A 13,848-nucleotide genomic window follows, 5' to 3' on the forward strand; every position below is an offset into this window, starting at 1 on the left:
CCTAGGGAGGGATGATTTTTCCACACTCAATCACAGCGACGACACGACGCAGCAGTTAGTAGCTCGAAGGCCTTCGAGGCTGGGCGGTTGACGGGGGGGGAAAGGCACACCAACGGAGGCTTAGCGGAAGTAGCGGACGGCTAGGGCTCGGTCGGAACTTTCCCTTTGGGCAACCACGTGCGCAGCGATGGAACGGCGTAGAATGACTGACCGAAAGAAGCGAGCGCCCGCGATTGTCACTGCTAAAATACCCTCCCCACGGCGCACCAACACACGCGCGTGCCGTGCGCTCTCATCCTACCGCGGGCCGACGTGTTAGTGTACGTGTGCGAGAGCGTGTTGGAGCAGTTCGTCGGTGGAGCAGCGTGAGAAAAGCGGTCTGCATTTTCCTTTATTTTTGTAGTACCATCCATTATCGGAGAACATCAGCTGCTGCTACGTGGAGCAGAGATTGGCCCCAACGCAAAAAGGGCTAAGTTTTAGTTTCTTCTGGAAGCTCCCCGCTCAACTATGTACTAAACGGACAAAGGTCTGGTTATGGGAGCGATCGGAATGCTTCATCTCTCTCGGCTCGACGTTTAAACGCTGCTACAGACCCTCAATATGGGAAAAAGCCCCGACTGCGCTTGCCTGTGTTGGTGTCCGCCATCACGCAATCATGTGCGGGCCATAGTGGGAGGGGCCGAGCTAAGGGAGGGGGCGCACCGTGTGGAAAATAACGTGACTTTACGCTTCCGCCGTCGTCTGCCGGCTCCAACACCGGCGTGCACGTTTCCGTCACACGTTCGGACTGTTGTGTTTGGCCCAGCAGCCTCACACACACACACAAAGAAACCGCGAATCATCCACTTCTCGCGTGCAACCGCGTGTCACGCCACGCCTGGAGATCCTATCAGGCCCGGCAGTGCGGTGGAGAAAGAGGGGACCCGCACGAAAATGGCTCCAAACTCACCACGTTTCGTCCTTGCCAACCCCCCCATTGTCCGGCACAGGACTGCGGTGTGTTTTGGTTTTCCTTTTTCCACCTCTCACTCTTTCCATTTCACTACGATCACGTGGATTCACTGTCAGCTGCACCTGAAACGAACGTTGAGAACGTTTGTGCAATCATCCGGTAGCTTGAAAGGTCAACGCTACCTCATGGAGATTTTCCTTTTTCCGCTGTTTGCAAAACTTCGCCCACCGTAGTTCCTGTTTTATAACACGATTGCAACAATGGCTACTCCTCTAGGACTTCATTGTGCCTGCCTGCTCGTTGTTCAAACATTCCAACGCCAACCGGTCTGCGGGTAATTTCCTTCGAAAACATTAAACCTCCTTTTCAGCTGTTTACAAATACCCTTCACACACGTTTTGATCGTGCACCGTGATACTGGGTGTGATAAGAAAGTGAAAAATATAAATTCCACCACCAACCGACCGTCGGGACAAATCACGCCGCTTCAATCATCCCCTTGTGTTATCAGATGCCCCGCACGGAACTCGACCCGGTTCCGCGCCGGGTTTGTTTCTATTGACAAAAAAAAACACAGCCTCCCCTCCCCGAGCCACAATGGCGGTTCGTGTGCGGCCGAGGGAACGGGGGCGGGGGTGGGAAGAGAAAGCTGTTGATTTGCGCACGTGCCCAAGCGATGAGCTGTGATCTGCCAAACGCCACCACCACCCGTCACCAGTTTTTCGTGGGAAAAGGAAAGGAAAAACACACCGCCACGGAGGGATTGTTCGCGAGCGACGAGACAATCGCAGTCGTTGGGTGTTTTTTTTTTTCTTACGGAGTGAGTAAGCGCATTTAATTACGCAGTCGTTAGAATGGTTGCATTCCTGCGCTTGCAAAGCGTCACGCAAGTGAAAAGTGGTTGGGATTGATTGATCGGTCTTTGTTTTAGGATTTCACTCCCTACGACAGGTTGCTGATCAGTTTTGAACGTTGTTTGTTTTTCTATCGGACTTTGGGTCTGGGTTCGTGACTTTTTTTTCCGCTTTCCGAGTTAGTTAAATCTCGGGAATAAATTTATTCCACAACTCGATAAAACGGTCAACGATCGTATAGAGCTCGCTTGAAAGCTTATGAGTCAGTCGAAGGCTACCTTACATCGAACGGGGAAGTCCCTAAAACGATTGTTTTGTTCGATTCCAGTCAGTTTGGTGAGTAGCTGAATTGTTGTGAAATTAATTCATTTTAACCCAACGCTTGGAAAATCCATATTTGTTTGCTAGAAAACTCCCACCAACGGTCTTCGGGTAACCGGGAACTTCAGTTAGAGAAGTTAGCGACAACCTTCCCCTGTTGGTCTTCGCACGAGTGCTTGTACTTGTCCTGCACCACCACGTATCACGTGCCCACCGTCGATGGCGTAGCAGGTGCTGGATTACGGAGCACACCCAGATAAGGGTTGCGAAGGTTCGTTGCGCGAAGGCATCGAATTTGTTGAAATCCGATCGATTGACGTTCGCCGTTGGGATGTGATGTGCTGCTTCGAAAGCCACCCGGTAAGCCGGTACCGGGTCGGGCTGGAATTTGCACGTTTGACATTTGCGAAACTGCGCACGGTGGCAGCGTGACCGGAAAACGTGCTCATCATCGTGCGCGCGCCCCGGCCTCGGAAGGTGGTGGCACCGTGGCAGGCCGGCGAGAGATGAAACGGGATCGATTTACCCCGAACCGTGGAAGCGATTCCCTAGAAATGCGACCAGCAACAGCAACGAGCACCATTCATTGGTGTTCGCTAATTGGCACATGTGAAAATATTGGAAAAATGCTGGAAAAATATATTTTCATATTTTTTCGTGATGTTATAAAACAAACTATCTCAATTATCATTTTAAATTTGTTGAAATATGACATATTTCACTATATTGAAAGAAAAATTTCCTTGAAAAAAGGTGTAGCGAATCAACACAAAAGCTTCATTTCAAAAGAGGCTTCATGATTCAAAACAGTTTACGAAGGATTAAGCGACTGGTTTCATTTCCCATCTATTAATAGCTACAAAGCACTCCCTGCAAGATGAAATCCTCATAACAGGATCGCTTCTCGGATTGGTTCCCCGGAGCCCGGCCCGGTACCAGTTGCTTGCCCGTTTTATCTCGCCAGACCCATTCCGGACCATTCCGGGGGTCTCATAACCCCTGCCGCCCGGCTCGGGATCACCTACCCCTTTTCGCATGGCAACGCAAGGCACCCCCGGCCAATCGCGGACACCGATTGGCACGAACGTGACCGGGCCGAACAAGGAAATGGTTCGGCCCGCAGCAAAAGAAACTAAACAAACCGACAAAAAAGAAAAAAAGAAATACCCGGCTGGCTCACGCCATTAAAACGGGTCGTCGCACGTGTTCGCCCGGTCTCATACGGACGATCGCGCACTGTCTCTCCCATTGTGGTGTTTGTCTGCTGCGGGGTGGTGCCGCCAGGTGGGGTGAAATAAGGAAGATTAAAAAAGGTGGCGGAAAACGGCAACGCTCGCCAAACACGTTCTTTCAATGTCACGGAATGTCATTTACCTCCGCGATACCGCGATGTCGAAAGCGGTTTCTACCGTTTTGGGGGATCGAAAGGAGTAAAGTTTTCTTTGTTTTTTTACCCTGTTGTGAAGAGAGTCAACCCATTCCATTTCAAGCGGATCAAGCCGATCGATCCTCTTTATCTACTAACCACCAATTAATAACTTCAAACTTGTGTATTTTGTAAAGAAGTATGAAACGAAATTTGTAATATATTTGCATCACTCTTTTGCAACCAGTCCCAGTTAAAACTGCTCCGCAACTCAGGAAACCCAACTTCCTTCCACCTGAACAGAGATGAAAGGTTTCTCAGCTAAACCAACGTTTCTCTAGTAGATTCCAAACGTAAATTCCCTACAGCTTCTTGCACGATCGTTCTACAGATTATACTGGAACTGGCGTCTTATGAAGCTTGGACTGGATTCTAGAGTATTCCAGCCAGGGTGTGTAAGGCATTGTACACACTGTATAGCTTAGATTCTTACCGTGTGAGTGAACGCATATGGGAGAAAAAGCGTATCTCTGGTAATTAGAATAATGCGTAATCAGCCTGCATACACGTTACTGTTACGTTGCCGCTAATTCTATCCTCCGGCTAGCGAGCCGCATGCCAGCCCACGTTCCATAAGCTAAGTATAAGTAAAAGTTATAGATAGAGAGAGCGAGAAGAAGGTCAGTCCTAAACATCTGTATATTATTCCCCCCCAAAACCAAAACTATACCAAGCGACGCCGAGTCACGCCGGCATAAATGTGTCCCTTTGCAGTTCGAGCACGCCAAATGCCAAACAAATAGTTGTGCTTCCACGGAGTAGCGTAACCCAACAAGTTCCTTGTGCGCTGCCACGTGCCGCTGACTTTAAGTTACCCTACCTATTCTAATCTTCCGTCCTGTAGCCCCGCCAAACCCGTCGTTGGTTCGTCGACGGCCAACAACTTCTGGTTGCCTTGGCTTCATTGCAGTTTTTTCCTTCTTCTATTTCTTTTCGTGTCTCATTTTACCGTAACCGCTTCCTATCGAAATGCCAGCGCCGGAGAAGTGGTGAGTTTTCAGCTCGCAGCGTGGTTTGCCATGTGCGTGGCACTTGTTGGCGACCGACGTGAGGCTTCGGGAAGCTCGGTTGCGTACTCTGCGGCTGTTTGGCGTGAGGCGTGGAACAGAAGCCACCAGATCGACCGACGGTGAACCTGAAACAGGATATGTAGAAAAAACTTTGCTGCACTCAACGTGGTACCACCATCTTTACGTAAGTCGACAACGGCGCTTATCCGTCAGTCAAACGATGATGGCGACCGTCATTCTGGATTTGCACTGCTGGGTTGTACTGCTGTCGCGCAAATGTTAAATTCACTGTTTCATTTTTAAATTAAGTAAGGAAAGAAGTTTTCTCAATATTCCGCACATGCATTAGGTAACTAAAAGGGGTTGTTTCTCTGTGTTGTGAATGACGCACGTCGATTGCTGTGATTCACAAGATTTCATTTTACTGTCACCGGTCTACCGGAGCCCAGTTGGCCAAGCCTCTCTAGGCTGGAAAATTGATAACATTTAAACCCACAGGGATTAGGGCGATAAAACACACGCGTGCATATACGGCACCTCTACCAAAGCAACATAATTGTTTGTCTTTCGTCAACTATAACCACAAGACTGTGTGTGTGTGTGTCGTTATCGCTTGTTTTACCATCGCATTAGCGTTGTTAAGCAATTTTGGAATGTTTATCACTGTTACAGAAAGAAAAAAGAAACCAGTGCCACTCAATCAAACATGTTTGACGAAGCGAAGGGAAGCGAGCAAAGATATCGGCTACCAGGCGAATGCTGGACTCCGCCGTTGGACGACCTTCGTGAAGGTCTTCGATGATGTGTGGGTGTTGGGCGATGGGCAGGTGCGCTCGGCAAAAACGGTGGCACTTACCGCCCCGAGGTGATAACACCCTGTACACGAGGCACCGGCCTGAGCAGACCCGGTCGGTCACGAGATGTGCTTCCCCCGTTGGTGGGCAAAGTCTTTGAGCTGCTGCTGAAAGACGTTCTACAGCAAGTGGTGGTTATCAATCGGGTTCATTGAATCTTTACGCTATATCTGCTAGTACCATGCGCCTCCATCGCGTGCGGCCAAGGGCCACATTGAGGTACTTTTAATGAATACCAGTTCGTAAACCGTTTATCAGTGAATACCTGAAGCCAATTTGCTACTTGATTCAAATATTTAAAGTATTATAAAATGAATTTGTCTCTCCTGTAATCTAAGCTAAGAGTATTGCCAAACTAAAATAAAGTATCAAGAAAATATAACCATTCTTATGGACGGTTAAAAAATGCACCGTCATTTTACAACCTACATGAACCAATTCAACACTGACCCACTCTTCCAAAATTCAAGCAAGAAAAAAGTAAAGAAACCAACAGAAATCACACGGACGGTGGTGGAGTGCTGAATTCAGGCAACATACTCCCGGTCATATCAGTGGCCCGTGTGTGCACACGTTACCATTGCTTATCAGCCACGTACTCACCGATGGTTGAACGAAATCTCCACTTGCGATTGCCCAGACGAATCGATGGCCCAGACTGGTTACGCAACGGTTTCGAAGCCAGTACAATTTGTATAATAATAATAATATTGCTTCATTAACGCGTGTACATAGAAAGAAGAATACAGCCCTTCCTAAACATTATAAACTATGCGAAACTTTTCAAAAAGAACATTCATGGCACAATAGAATATCGCTATCAAAAAAGAGGGAAAAAAATGTTGTTTTTTTACCCGTAGTTATATTTATTCTCATCAAATTGTCTTTTCTATTCAAGAAAACTTCCCACAAAGTACCTCGACCGGTGGATTACAATAATACACCCGCCGTGATCACGTGTCCGCCCGCGTTAAAATAACCATAATGTCAATGCAGCTTGCAGATTGTTTTGCTTCTCTCTTTACTCGTGCTAACGATGGATTTAACATCCCTACAGCCAACCCAACACGGTGGACTAGTTTCCGAAAACGATCCGGTTTCCATGTGCAAGAAAACGTGATGTTGCGGAAAATGTCGTCAACGACTCGCTTCGGCAGGCATGCGTTTTGCCACATGCTATACTTTCTTTGCCCGTTACTGGATAAGCCCACAGCGGATGTAGGAGATGGTGTAGAAGCACACGACCGGCTTCTATTTGATGGATGATGGTTTTATTAGGGTTTTTAGGGGTAAGGAAAATACAACTTAAGGAATATTGCACAATTCAAGAACTTATTATATTTAAGCTAAATATATTCTAGATACTATATAAAATCGGGGGAAAAGAAAATGGAGACATATAAACAATATGTTACATGACCTATGACGATCCAGGTGGGAATTTCCCGTTGTCTAGCACTAGAGACGGCGGCTAATTCGCGCTGAGTTGTGATCCATCCTATCACACCCATCAGGCAATCATTTACTTGACCGATACGCCATCAAATGCGCACCCCAAGTGAAACGTCCGGGAACTGAATCAACCACGGACAAAGCAATAATAATAGCCCGTGATTGATTGCAATCGTTATCAGCGAATCCGGCCGGGTTTGTCGGGATTCAACTGAGCGCGATCTCAAATGTCCGATCTAGTTCTTAATATAGTTCCACAATCTTTTCCAAATGTTCCCCTGCGTATCGGGTTTGCCAAGGCGGGTTTGAAGATTAAACAAAAGTTTCCAAGCGACTTGGTTTATGGAAGTAACATCAGGCGGAGAGATAGCTACAATCGCTTCTTCGTGGTCGGTGCGTTTGCGTTATGGGTGATAAGCGGCTGCGAACCGAGAGTTGTGAATGAAAGCGAGTGACCCTAGTGCATCATTGATTTGTGTAAATTATATTAAACAATACCGCTCATCGATATTGATTCAAATTCAAAGCAAGCATAAAATTTTACAGCAATTGTCCTGATGAGTCCGGATAATTTTAACTCTCTACAAAACACAAAAAATCTCAACGAACTCCAAGAAACGATTTAACTCGTTCATCAACAACCATGCCATACCGGTTGCATATCTTCAGGCGCTTTACCTTTTCTTCATACAACCTATTTTCTCAAAAACTAAACGGTATGGAGTCGTTATTGTACCCCATTTGTTCTTATAAGATGTCTAGGTAAAAGAGTAAATGAGGCCCCGGCCGCCATGTTTTCGATCGTGGCTACACCTCTTGCGGACGTTTAAACTGAATGTATGCAATTGGTAATACATTAATTCGTTAAATTCAACCTACGAGTATTTGCACCGTAGTTTGTACCGTTAATGTCGGCTACGCAATCAACCTACAGGTGCGGTATGAGGGGGGCCCACGGGCCCCCCTTATTTCTCAAAACTATAACAAACTCTCTTTTTCGGTAGACCTAGCGCAGTCCGCTCGCTGCGCTCGCTGCGGGCGCGCCGCCGTTTCCAACTCATTTCTTCGACTAAACTCATTGTTTCATGCTGTCCATCATGTGTGGTATAGTTTACTTACTAGTAACTTAACATGTAAAAGTATATTAACCCGCATTCAACCTCCACTGCGTGATTAGTTTAAACCGTTATGGTCTTTAAAGCGAACCGTTAGCGTTCAAAAATTCGAAACGAATGCATGTGTCGCGCTTTGCATAGCTTCAGGCGCTAAATGTGAACCAGCAGGAAGAGGAGAATCTAGCCCGGGGCCTCATTTACTCTTTTACCGATGTCTATTATTCTCACCGGCAAAGGCCCTCTTTTATTTATAAATAAATTGGCTATTTGGCGTCGTTTGCTATTATTTTAAATAGTGCCCAAGATGTTTAAAGCCACGTGCTATGTAACCTTGTTCAAAAGGTAAATGTTTTGATCTTGTCAGTTTCATTCTAGCTAATGATGGGGCAAACGTATCCTTATTGGGATCCGAGTCCGTCGGAATTCAAATCCGTCGGCCAATCCATCAAGTATTCTAATCATTATGATGTGGCATACTCGAATACTCTGGTACTCGACAATCAACTTTATTGCTTTATTTTTCCCGTCATATCTAAAAACAATCTAAAAACCATTTTAACAAATCGACTCAAATGGGATTCGAAACCCGAATGGGACTGGAACCAATCCGCTAAAGGATTGAGTCAACGAATCTTCCGAAACCTGATTCTACCAACACTAGTCAAAACATGCCTGGTGCATAGATGACTGAAGTTACGAAAAGTTGAGAAATTTTACAATTTCTGCAACTTGTAAGTAAAAGTTTTCTGATAAAACCAGCACGCTAGTGAACCAAACAGGTATGGTATCGATCGGTGCCTGGCATTGATGGTTTAGGACAGTTTCTGCCGCATTATGTAACCCACGTGAAGAATTAAGCCCCATGGTCAAATAAGCCCCATTTGGTAAAATATGTTTTTCTTTCTTTTCCTAAAGCCAGCATGGGAAACACGGTATCTGCTGCGGAAAAGGTTGCATCAAATATAGTCCCGAGCACACTTTTAAAAGATGAGCAAGCAACACTCCCGAAAGGACATCCACACATCGGTGACGCCTCGGCAATGGCCGGAAATCCACCACCGGAATGTCCAATGCACCAAAAACAGCAGCAACCCAAAGAACAGCCAGTTCTAGTGTCGGAGTGCCCCGTTAAGCACGATGGGGCGGAAGTGAACCCGCTGAACATGATGCCACCTGCCAACCAAAACCCATCTCCCGGACAGCCTTTCCCTCTTCCAACGGATCGCCAAGTGTCTTCGATTCCAAAAGCAACGGCCGATGGCAAGCGTGAATTTTGGGTCTATCCGAGTCAGCAGATGTTCTGGAATGCGATGCTTCGCAAGGGATGGCGCTGGGAAAAGGACGATATTGCACCGAAGGATATGGACGATATTATAAAGATTCACAATGCCAACAACGAACAGGCTTGGCAGGAGGTACTTAAATGGGAAGCCCTGCACGCGCGCGAATGTGGAAATCCCAGACTGAAGAGTTTTGGAGGAAAGGCAACGGATTACAGCCCCCGGGCCAAGATCCGCAACATGATGGGGTACGAACTTCCATTCGATAGACACGATTGGATCATCGATCGCTGTGGAAAGGACGTACGATACATCATCGACTATTACGATGGTGGAATGGTGGATGAGAAATACAAATTTGCGCTGCTCGACGTCAGGCCAGCCATGGATTCGTTTGAGAGTGTTTGGGACCGCATGACGGTAGCATACATGCGATGGAAGTTCGAGCTAGAGGACAAACTAAAGGAGTTGACGAGTTAAATAATGCCATATCGTAATACAGTTGCCGGATTGTTGAACTATGAACTCGCTTGAAATCTTTTTAACGCACGATTCAATTCATACAAATTAAATTAAACCGAAATTGGTGGACGATTATGAGAATTGTTCTTTGTAGAAAGTAGCATTGGCGTTAAGGTAAACAGCAGAGATAGTCATCCACCCACCTAACGCCGCATTATCAATTGAAAAGATAATCGAATACGAGAGATTTAGAGGACTATCACAGTAAAATTATTCATAAATAAATCCAAAACGCTTAATGTAAAACATATGTTAATGAGTTTCTAATCTTTATCGTTTATGTTCGTCAATGCATACCTTCCTAACGACACTTACCTCATGAAAAACTCAAATTCAATACATAGTGAAAACCAAATTTACAGTAAATTAACTACATGGCTCATGAAAAGACACTCCTAAAAGCAAGTTGACTTTGTGGTTTTGAGTTTGGGAAGTGGTTTACGATGATGGTGCAATGGATGTTAAATAAATTCGTTCATCTACGAGTATTTGAACCGGTGTGTCGACTGTTGATATTCGGCCTCCCAATAAAACTAGGTGTGCGGTATGAGGAGGCCCATTAAATTATCGCTTAAAACGCTTCGGCTGAACTGATTGGTCCGTGGCCAAAATTTAATAAAATTTAAAGGGCGGGCTTATGTCCCATTACCATATTTCCCCATATTCTCCTACCTATATGTTTTTTTTTTTTGTAGAAACAATCACGAGACTGTTGGAGACAATTTACTCAAATCTCGTTTAAGGCTTATAGAATTGCATGGCTAAAATGAGGATTAGACGAAATATTCCGAATCACTTTGGAAGATTACGTTGTACCATCACTTTTGGAAGTAGCTGTACATAACGGATGAGGAAATAAAAAAATCTTTAAACTGTCATGGTTCCTGCAACTGTCATTTGAAGCAGATCGATACTTGTTTATATTTCAGACCGGTGCACGTGTTAAGTAAGACGGTTCTTGTGGTAGGCGGTATATGTTTTGTGTCGAGTGGAGTTAATTTTTCTTGTAACAAACATGGAAGGTATCGGACAAGTATTCAGCAATATCGTTGACAACGGCGACAATCTACTGAACCTGTTTCTCAGCAGCCTAGATGAGCATCAAACGTTTTGGTCTGATGTAAGTAAGCACTAATCAACGCGGCTTTAAAGAAACGACCAAACAATGCGTTCCTACCTTTGTTTCTCCGTAGCCCAAAAATGACTTGGACACCATTTTTTCCAAAATCTCCAACCTGCTGGCCAGTATCGATACGCGGGACCGAGGTCTGCGAATTCTGTGCCACCTGCTGCCCCAGTGTCCACTGGATGTTGTCGAGGAAAAAGCGCAGCACTACATAAATGTTTGCGCAAAAATTTGCAGTAACCGAGGGCACATGCAGTCGATGCCGTTGGCTTATGGTGTCCTTGAGCAGCTGCTCCTCCGTTCTCTCAACTCAAATGAGCTCCACAAACTTTTGGTCAGTAACTTATCGAAACTCCTGGAACCGATCGCTCCTAACCTAGACGCATCGGTACTTCCGGCGGCGTTGAGCTTCTTGGAACTATCCATGCAACACTATGCCGGTACCTGTGGATCGAGCAAGAGTCGTATCGAACCATTCCTCTACTCGCTTGTGGACGCCACCGACCAACGGGTCATCAATCGGACAGCCAGGTGTATGCTTTTGCTGCAACAAATCCGAGGCGGTGGACAGCACGGAAACTTGCACAAGAAAACCTGGGAGGAGTACTTTCTCGCGCTCGTGGACACGATACAAGACGTGCTGAACAAAATATTCGCGCACACTCCGGAAACGTTCGACGTAGAAGAAAACCTGGAGTGTTTGAAGCTTCCCCCGATGCCATCGACGAAAAATCCGATCCTGACAGCGCAATTGTTGGCCGTCCGGGCGGTCAATTTGATCTCTTTCTTAGACCATGCCATCGTCGGGGCTTATCCTGTGGCGAAACCGATCGTCCCGTTTAAGGCGTTGAATGTCATTCTTCGTGGTCTGTCCGTATCGTGCAGCGCTATGGGGCGAAATACGATCATTGAAAATGTAGCCTTTGGGACGTTTTTACCGGCAATTCATTATGCCCTACTGGAAGCGCTAGATGGGCTGGTGTTGGCCCTGGGCAGTAACCTGCTAATGTTCGGCGATCTGGTATACGAGATATTCCCAAAGTGTCTGAAAGCGGCACAAGCTGATCGCAGCGGAGACGAAGGTGCGAAGAAGTCCTTCACTCGCCTGCGCACCAAAATCTACGAAAGCATCCAACTGTGGTGCGCAAAGATGGGCCACGGTAGCTGTGTTGAGTCGGTGAATGAACCTATCCTGGAGCACATAGTACGTGATATTACACCGTACGTAGGAGAGGTCACACTTAAGATGGATGCCGGTGGCAACCATCGGCTTTCGGCGAGGGCAAAGAAAAAGCTACAGAAGGAGCAAAATGCAGCCACATCGTTGAATCAGGCACACTCCCGAGGAACAGCGGCTGCGGATAACAACGAACTGCTTATGGATCTGGGCAACGAGGCTCTCTGCAAGGCGGCCCTTGATTGTTTGGCCAGTATCCTTCAATCGGTCGGGTGCTTCATCAAGCCCGTCACCCACAAGCTGTTGCAGGAGAAGATCGTGCCGTTGTGTTTCTCTCTCGTGACACACCATCAGCTTACGGGACTCTATCGGAATGAAAAGGCACGTGTAGCACTTTTGCGAGCGTTTGCGGCGCTTATCGTCAATCCGCATCACCATTGTCCACCTCCGTTGCAATACGCGGGGTACATTTTCAACACACTCCAAACAACCGATGTTAGTGCGGAGGTGCGTTCTACTGCCGCTGAACTGGCACGTACCATGGAACTTGTGCTGCATCCATGGAAGGAAACCTTGTACTTCCCGGCGGATCAGGCAGCCATTAAGGATGCTCTTGCGAACAAGGCAGGGCATCCACTAGCGTCCCTGATTTCGCAGACACCATCTTCAAAGTACAGGCAAACGAATGGTATCCAGCGGAAGGAAGTGAAGGAACCTTCACCGATAAAACCGTCGCCTAAAACATCTTCCCCTACCAAGCAAGATGAAAGTGATGGCGAAATCAACGAATCACTTGCCGTCACAGAAGGCAGCGATGACGATGAACCGGTTGGTTGGGTGGAAGAAGTTAGCACTTCCTCGGTCGTAGACCACACTGAGCAGCCTTTGGTCGTGGATGTGCCATCGGTTCCGGACAACTCGCACAACGTTGACGATGGTGTAATTCATCGTGCGGAGGAGGATGAAAGTCACGTTGAACCGCCCGTCGTGTCCGTACTCGATAGTGATGAGGAGGTTGTTTCCCGGGAACAAAAGGAGAATCCTGCGGACAAAGCCGAAGATGACGATGTTGTCGAAGTGCCGATGGATGTTGGCACAGAGGTAAAGAACGCAGGCATCGTGAATGAAAATGGCAAACACGCGGCACCGACGGAAGCGGAAACTCCCGACTCGGGATCTCCGAAACGAGTTAAGCTAGCAGAAGCGGATGGAAATATCGCTAGCGATAAGGAGAAGAATATTGACGCTCTTGTTGACGAGATGGTCGCGGAATTCGTTGACGAACCATAAATTCGACAATAACACATTTTTCTTTTTTGTATTACATAAGAACAGCTATGCTATTGAATTAACAAAAATAAATATCGTACGCCAAACAAACTGATGTTTTACTAATTTAATTGACGAATACAAATTCAAGGGTTTCTAAATAACAGAAAAACGTACTATTCAAAAATATAAATTGACGAATCGTGGGCCGAAGCTGCAAACACACTTTTTCCATATAACAGTTGTATAACAATCTTGATTCAATTCGGTGTAGATATCGTGCCGCGGCGAATATCAAGTAAATTTAGCCATTTTTACACAAAGTTTGCGACTAAGACGTAAGGATGAGGAAAAGTTTCGAGACAATCTTATGAAACAGCAAAGAAAATTTACTATGCTGACAGCAGTATAAAATATGTATAACGGTAAGTTTGCATCTGGAATGCCCATCGTGTAGATGTAGCTTCATGTAGCTTTGCCTGGAATG

General features: G+C 46.3%; 2 protein-coding genes across 2 annotated transcripts; both read left to right on the plus strand.

Moving 5' to 3' along the window:
• The first annotated feature begins 8,641 nt into the window (after nucleotides 1-8,641).
• On the plus strand, nucleotides 8,642-10,029 carry LOC131286759 (holocytochrome c-type synthase). The gene is made up of 2 exons (XM_058315757.1): nucleotides 8,642-8,766; nucleotides 8,903-10,029. The coding sequence occupies exon 2, from the start codon at nucleotides 8,908-8,910 to the stop codon at nucleotides 9,745-9,747; it is 840 nt and encodes a 279-aa protein (XP_058171740.1). The 5' UTR covers nucleotides 8,642-8,766; nucleotides 8,903-8,907; the 3' UTR covers nucleotides 9,748-10,029.
• A 706-nt stretch (nucleotides 10,030-10,735) lies between these two features.
• Nucleotides 10,736-13,466, plus strand: LOC131286381 (proline-, glutamic acid- and leucine-rich protein 1-like). Its single transcript, XM_058315327.1, has 2 exons — nucleotides 10,736-10,909; nucleotides 10,983-13,466. The coding sequence occupies exons 1-2, from the start codon at nucleotides 10,805-10,807 to the stop codon at nucleotides 13,380-13,382; spliced, it is 2,505 nt and encodes an 834-aa protein (XP_058171310.1). The 5' UTR covers nucleotides 10,736-10,804; the 3' UTR covers nucleotides 13,383-13,466.
• Nucleotides 13,467-13,848: the final 382 nt, after the last annotated feature.

This window comes from Anopheles ziemanni, chromosome 3, assembly GCF_943734765.1.
Source record: "Anopheles ziemanni chromosome 3, idAnoZiCoDA_A2_x.2, whole genome shotgun sequence".
NCBI lineage: Eukaryota > Metazoa > Arthropoda > Insecta > Diptera > Culicidae > Anopheles > Anopheles ziemanni.

Excerpts from the sequence above, each read along its gene's own strand:
- LOC131286759 (XM_058315757.1), top strand. The coding sequence starts at position 8,908 with ATGGGAAACACGGTATCTGCTGCGGAAAAGGTTGCATCAAATATAGTC.
- LOC131286381 (XM_058315327.1), top strand. The coding sequence starts at position 10,805 with ATGGAAGGTATCGGACAAGTATTCAGCAATATCGTTGACAACGGCGAC. Across the intron at positions 10,910-10,982 it reads ATCAAACGTTTTGGTCTGAT|CCCAAAAATGACTTGGACAC; the intron begins GTAAGTAAGCAC and ends GTTTCTCCGTAG.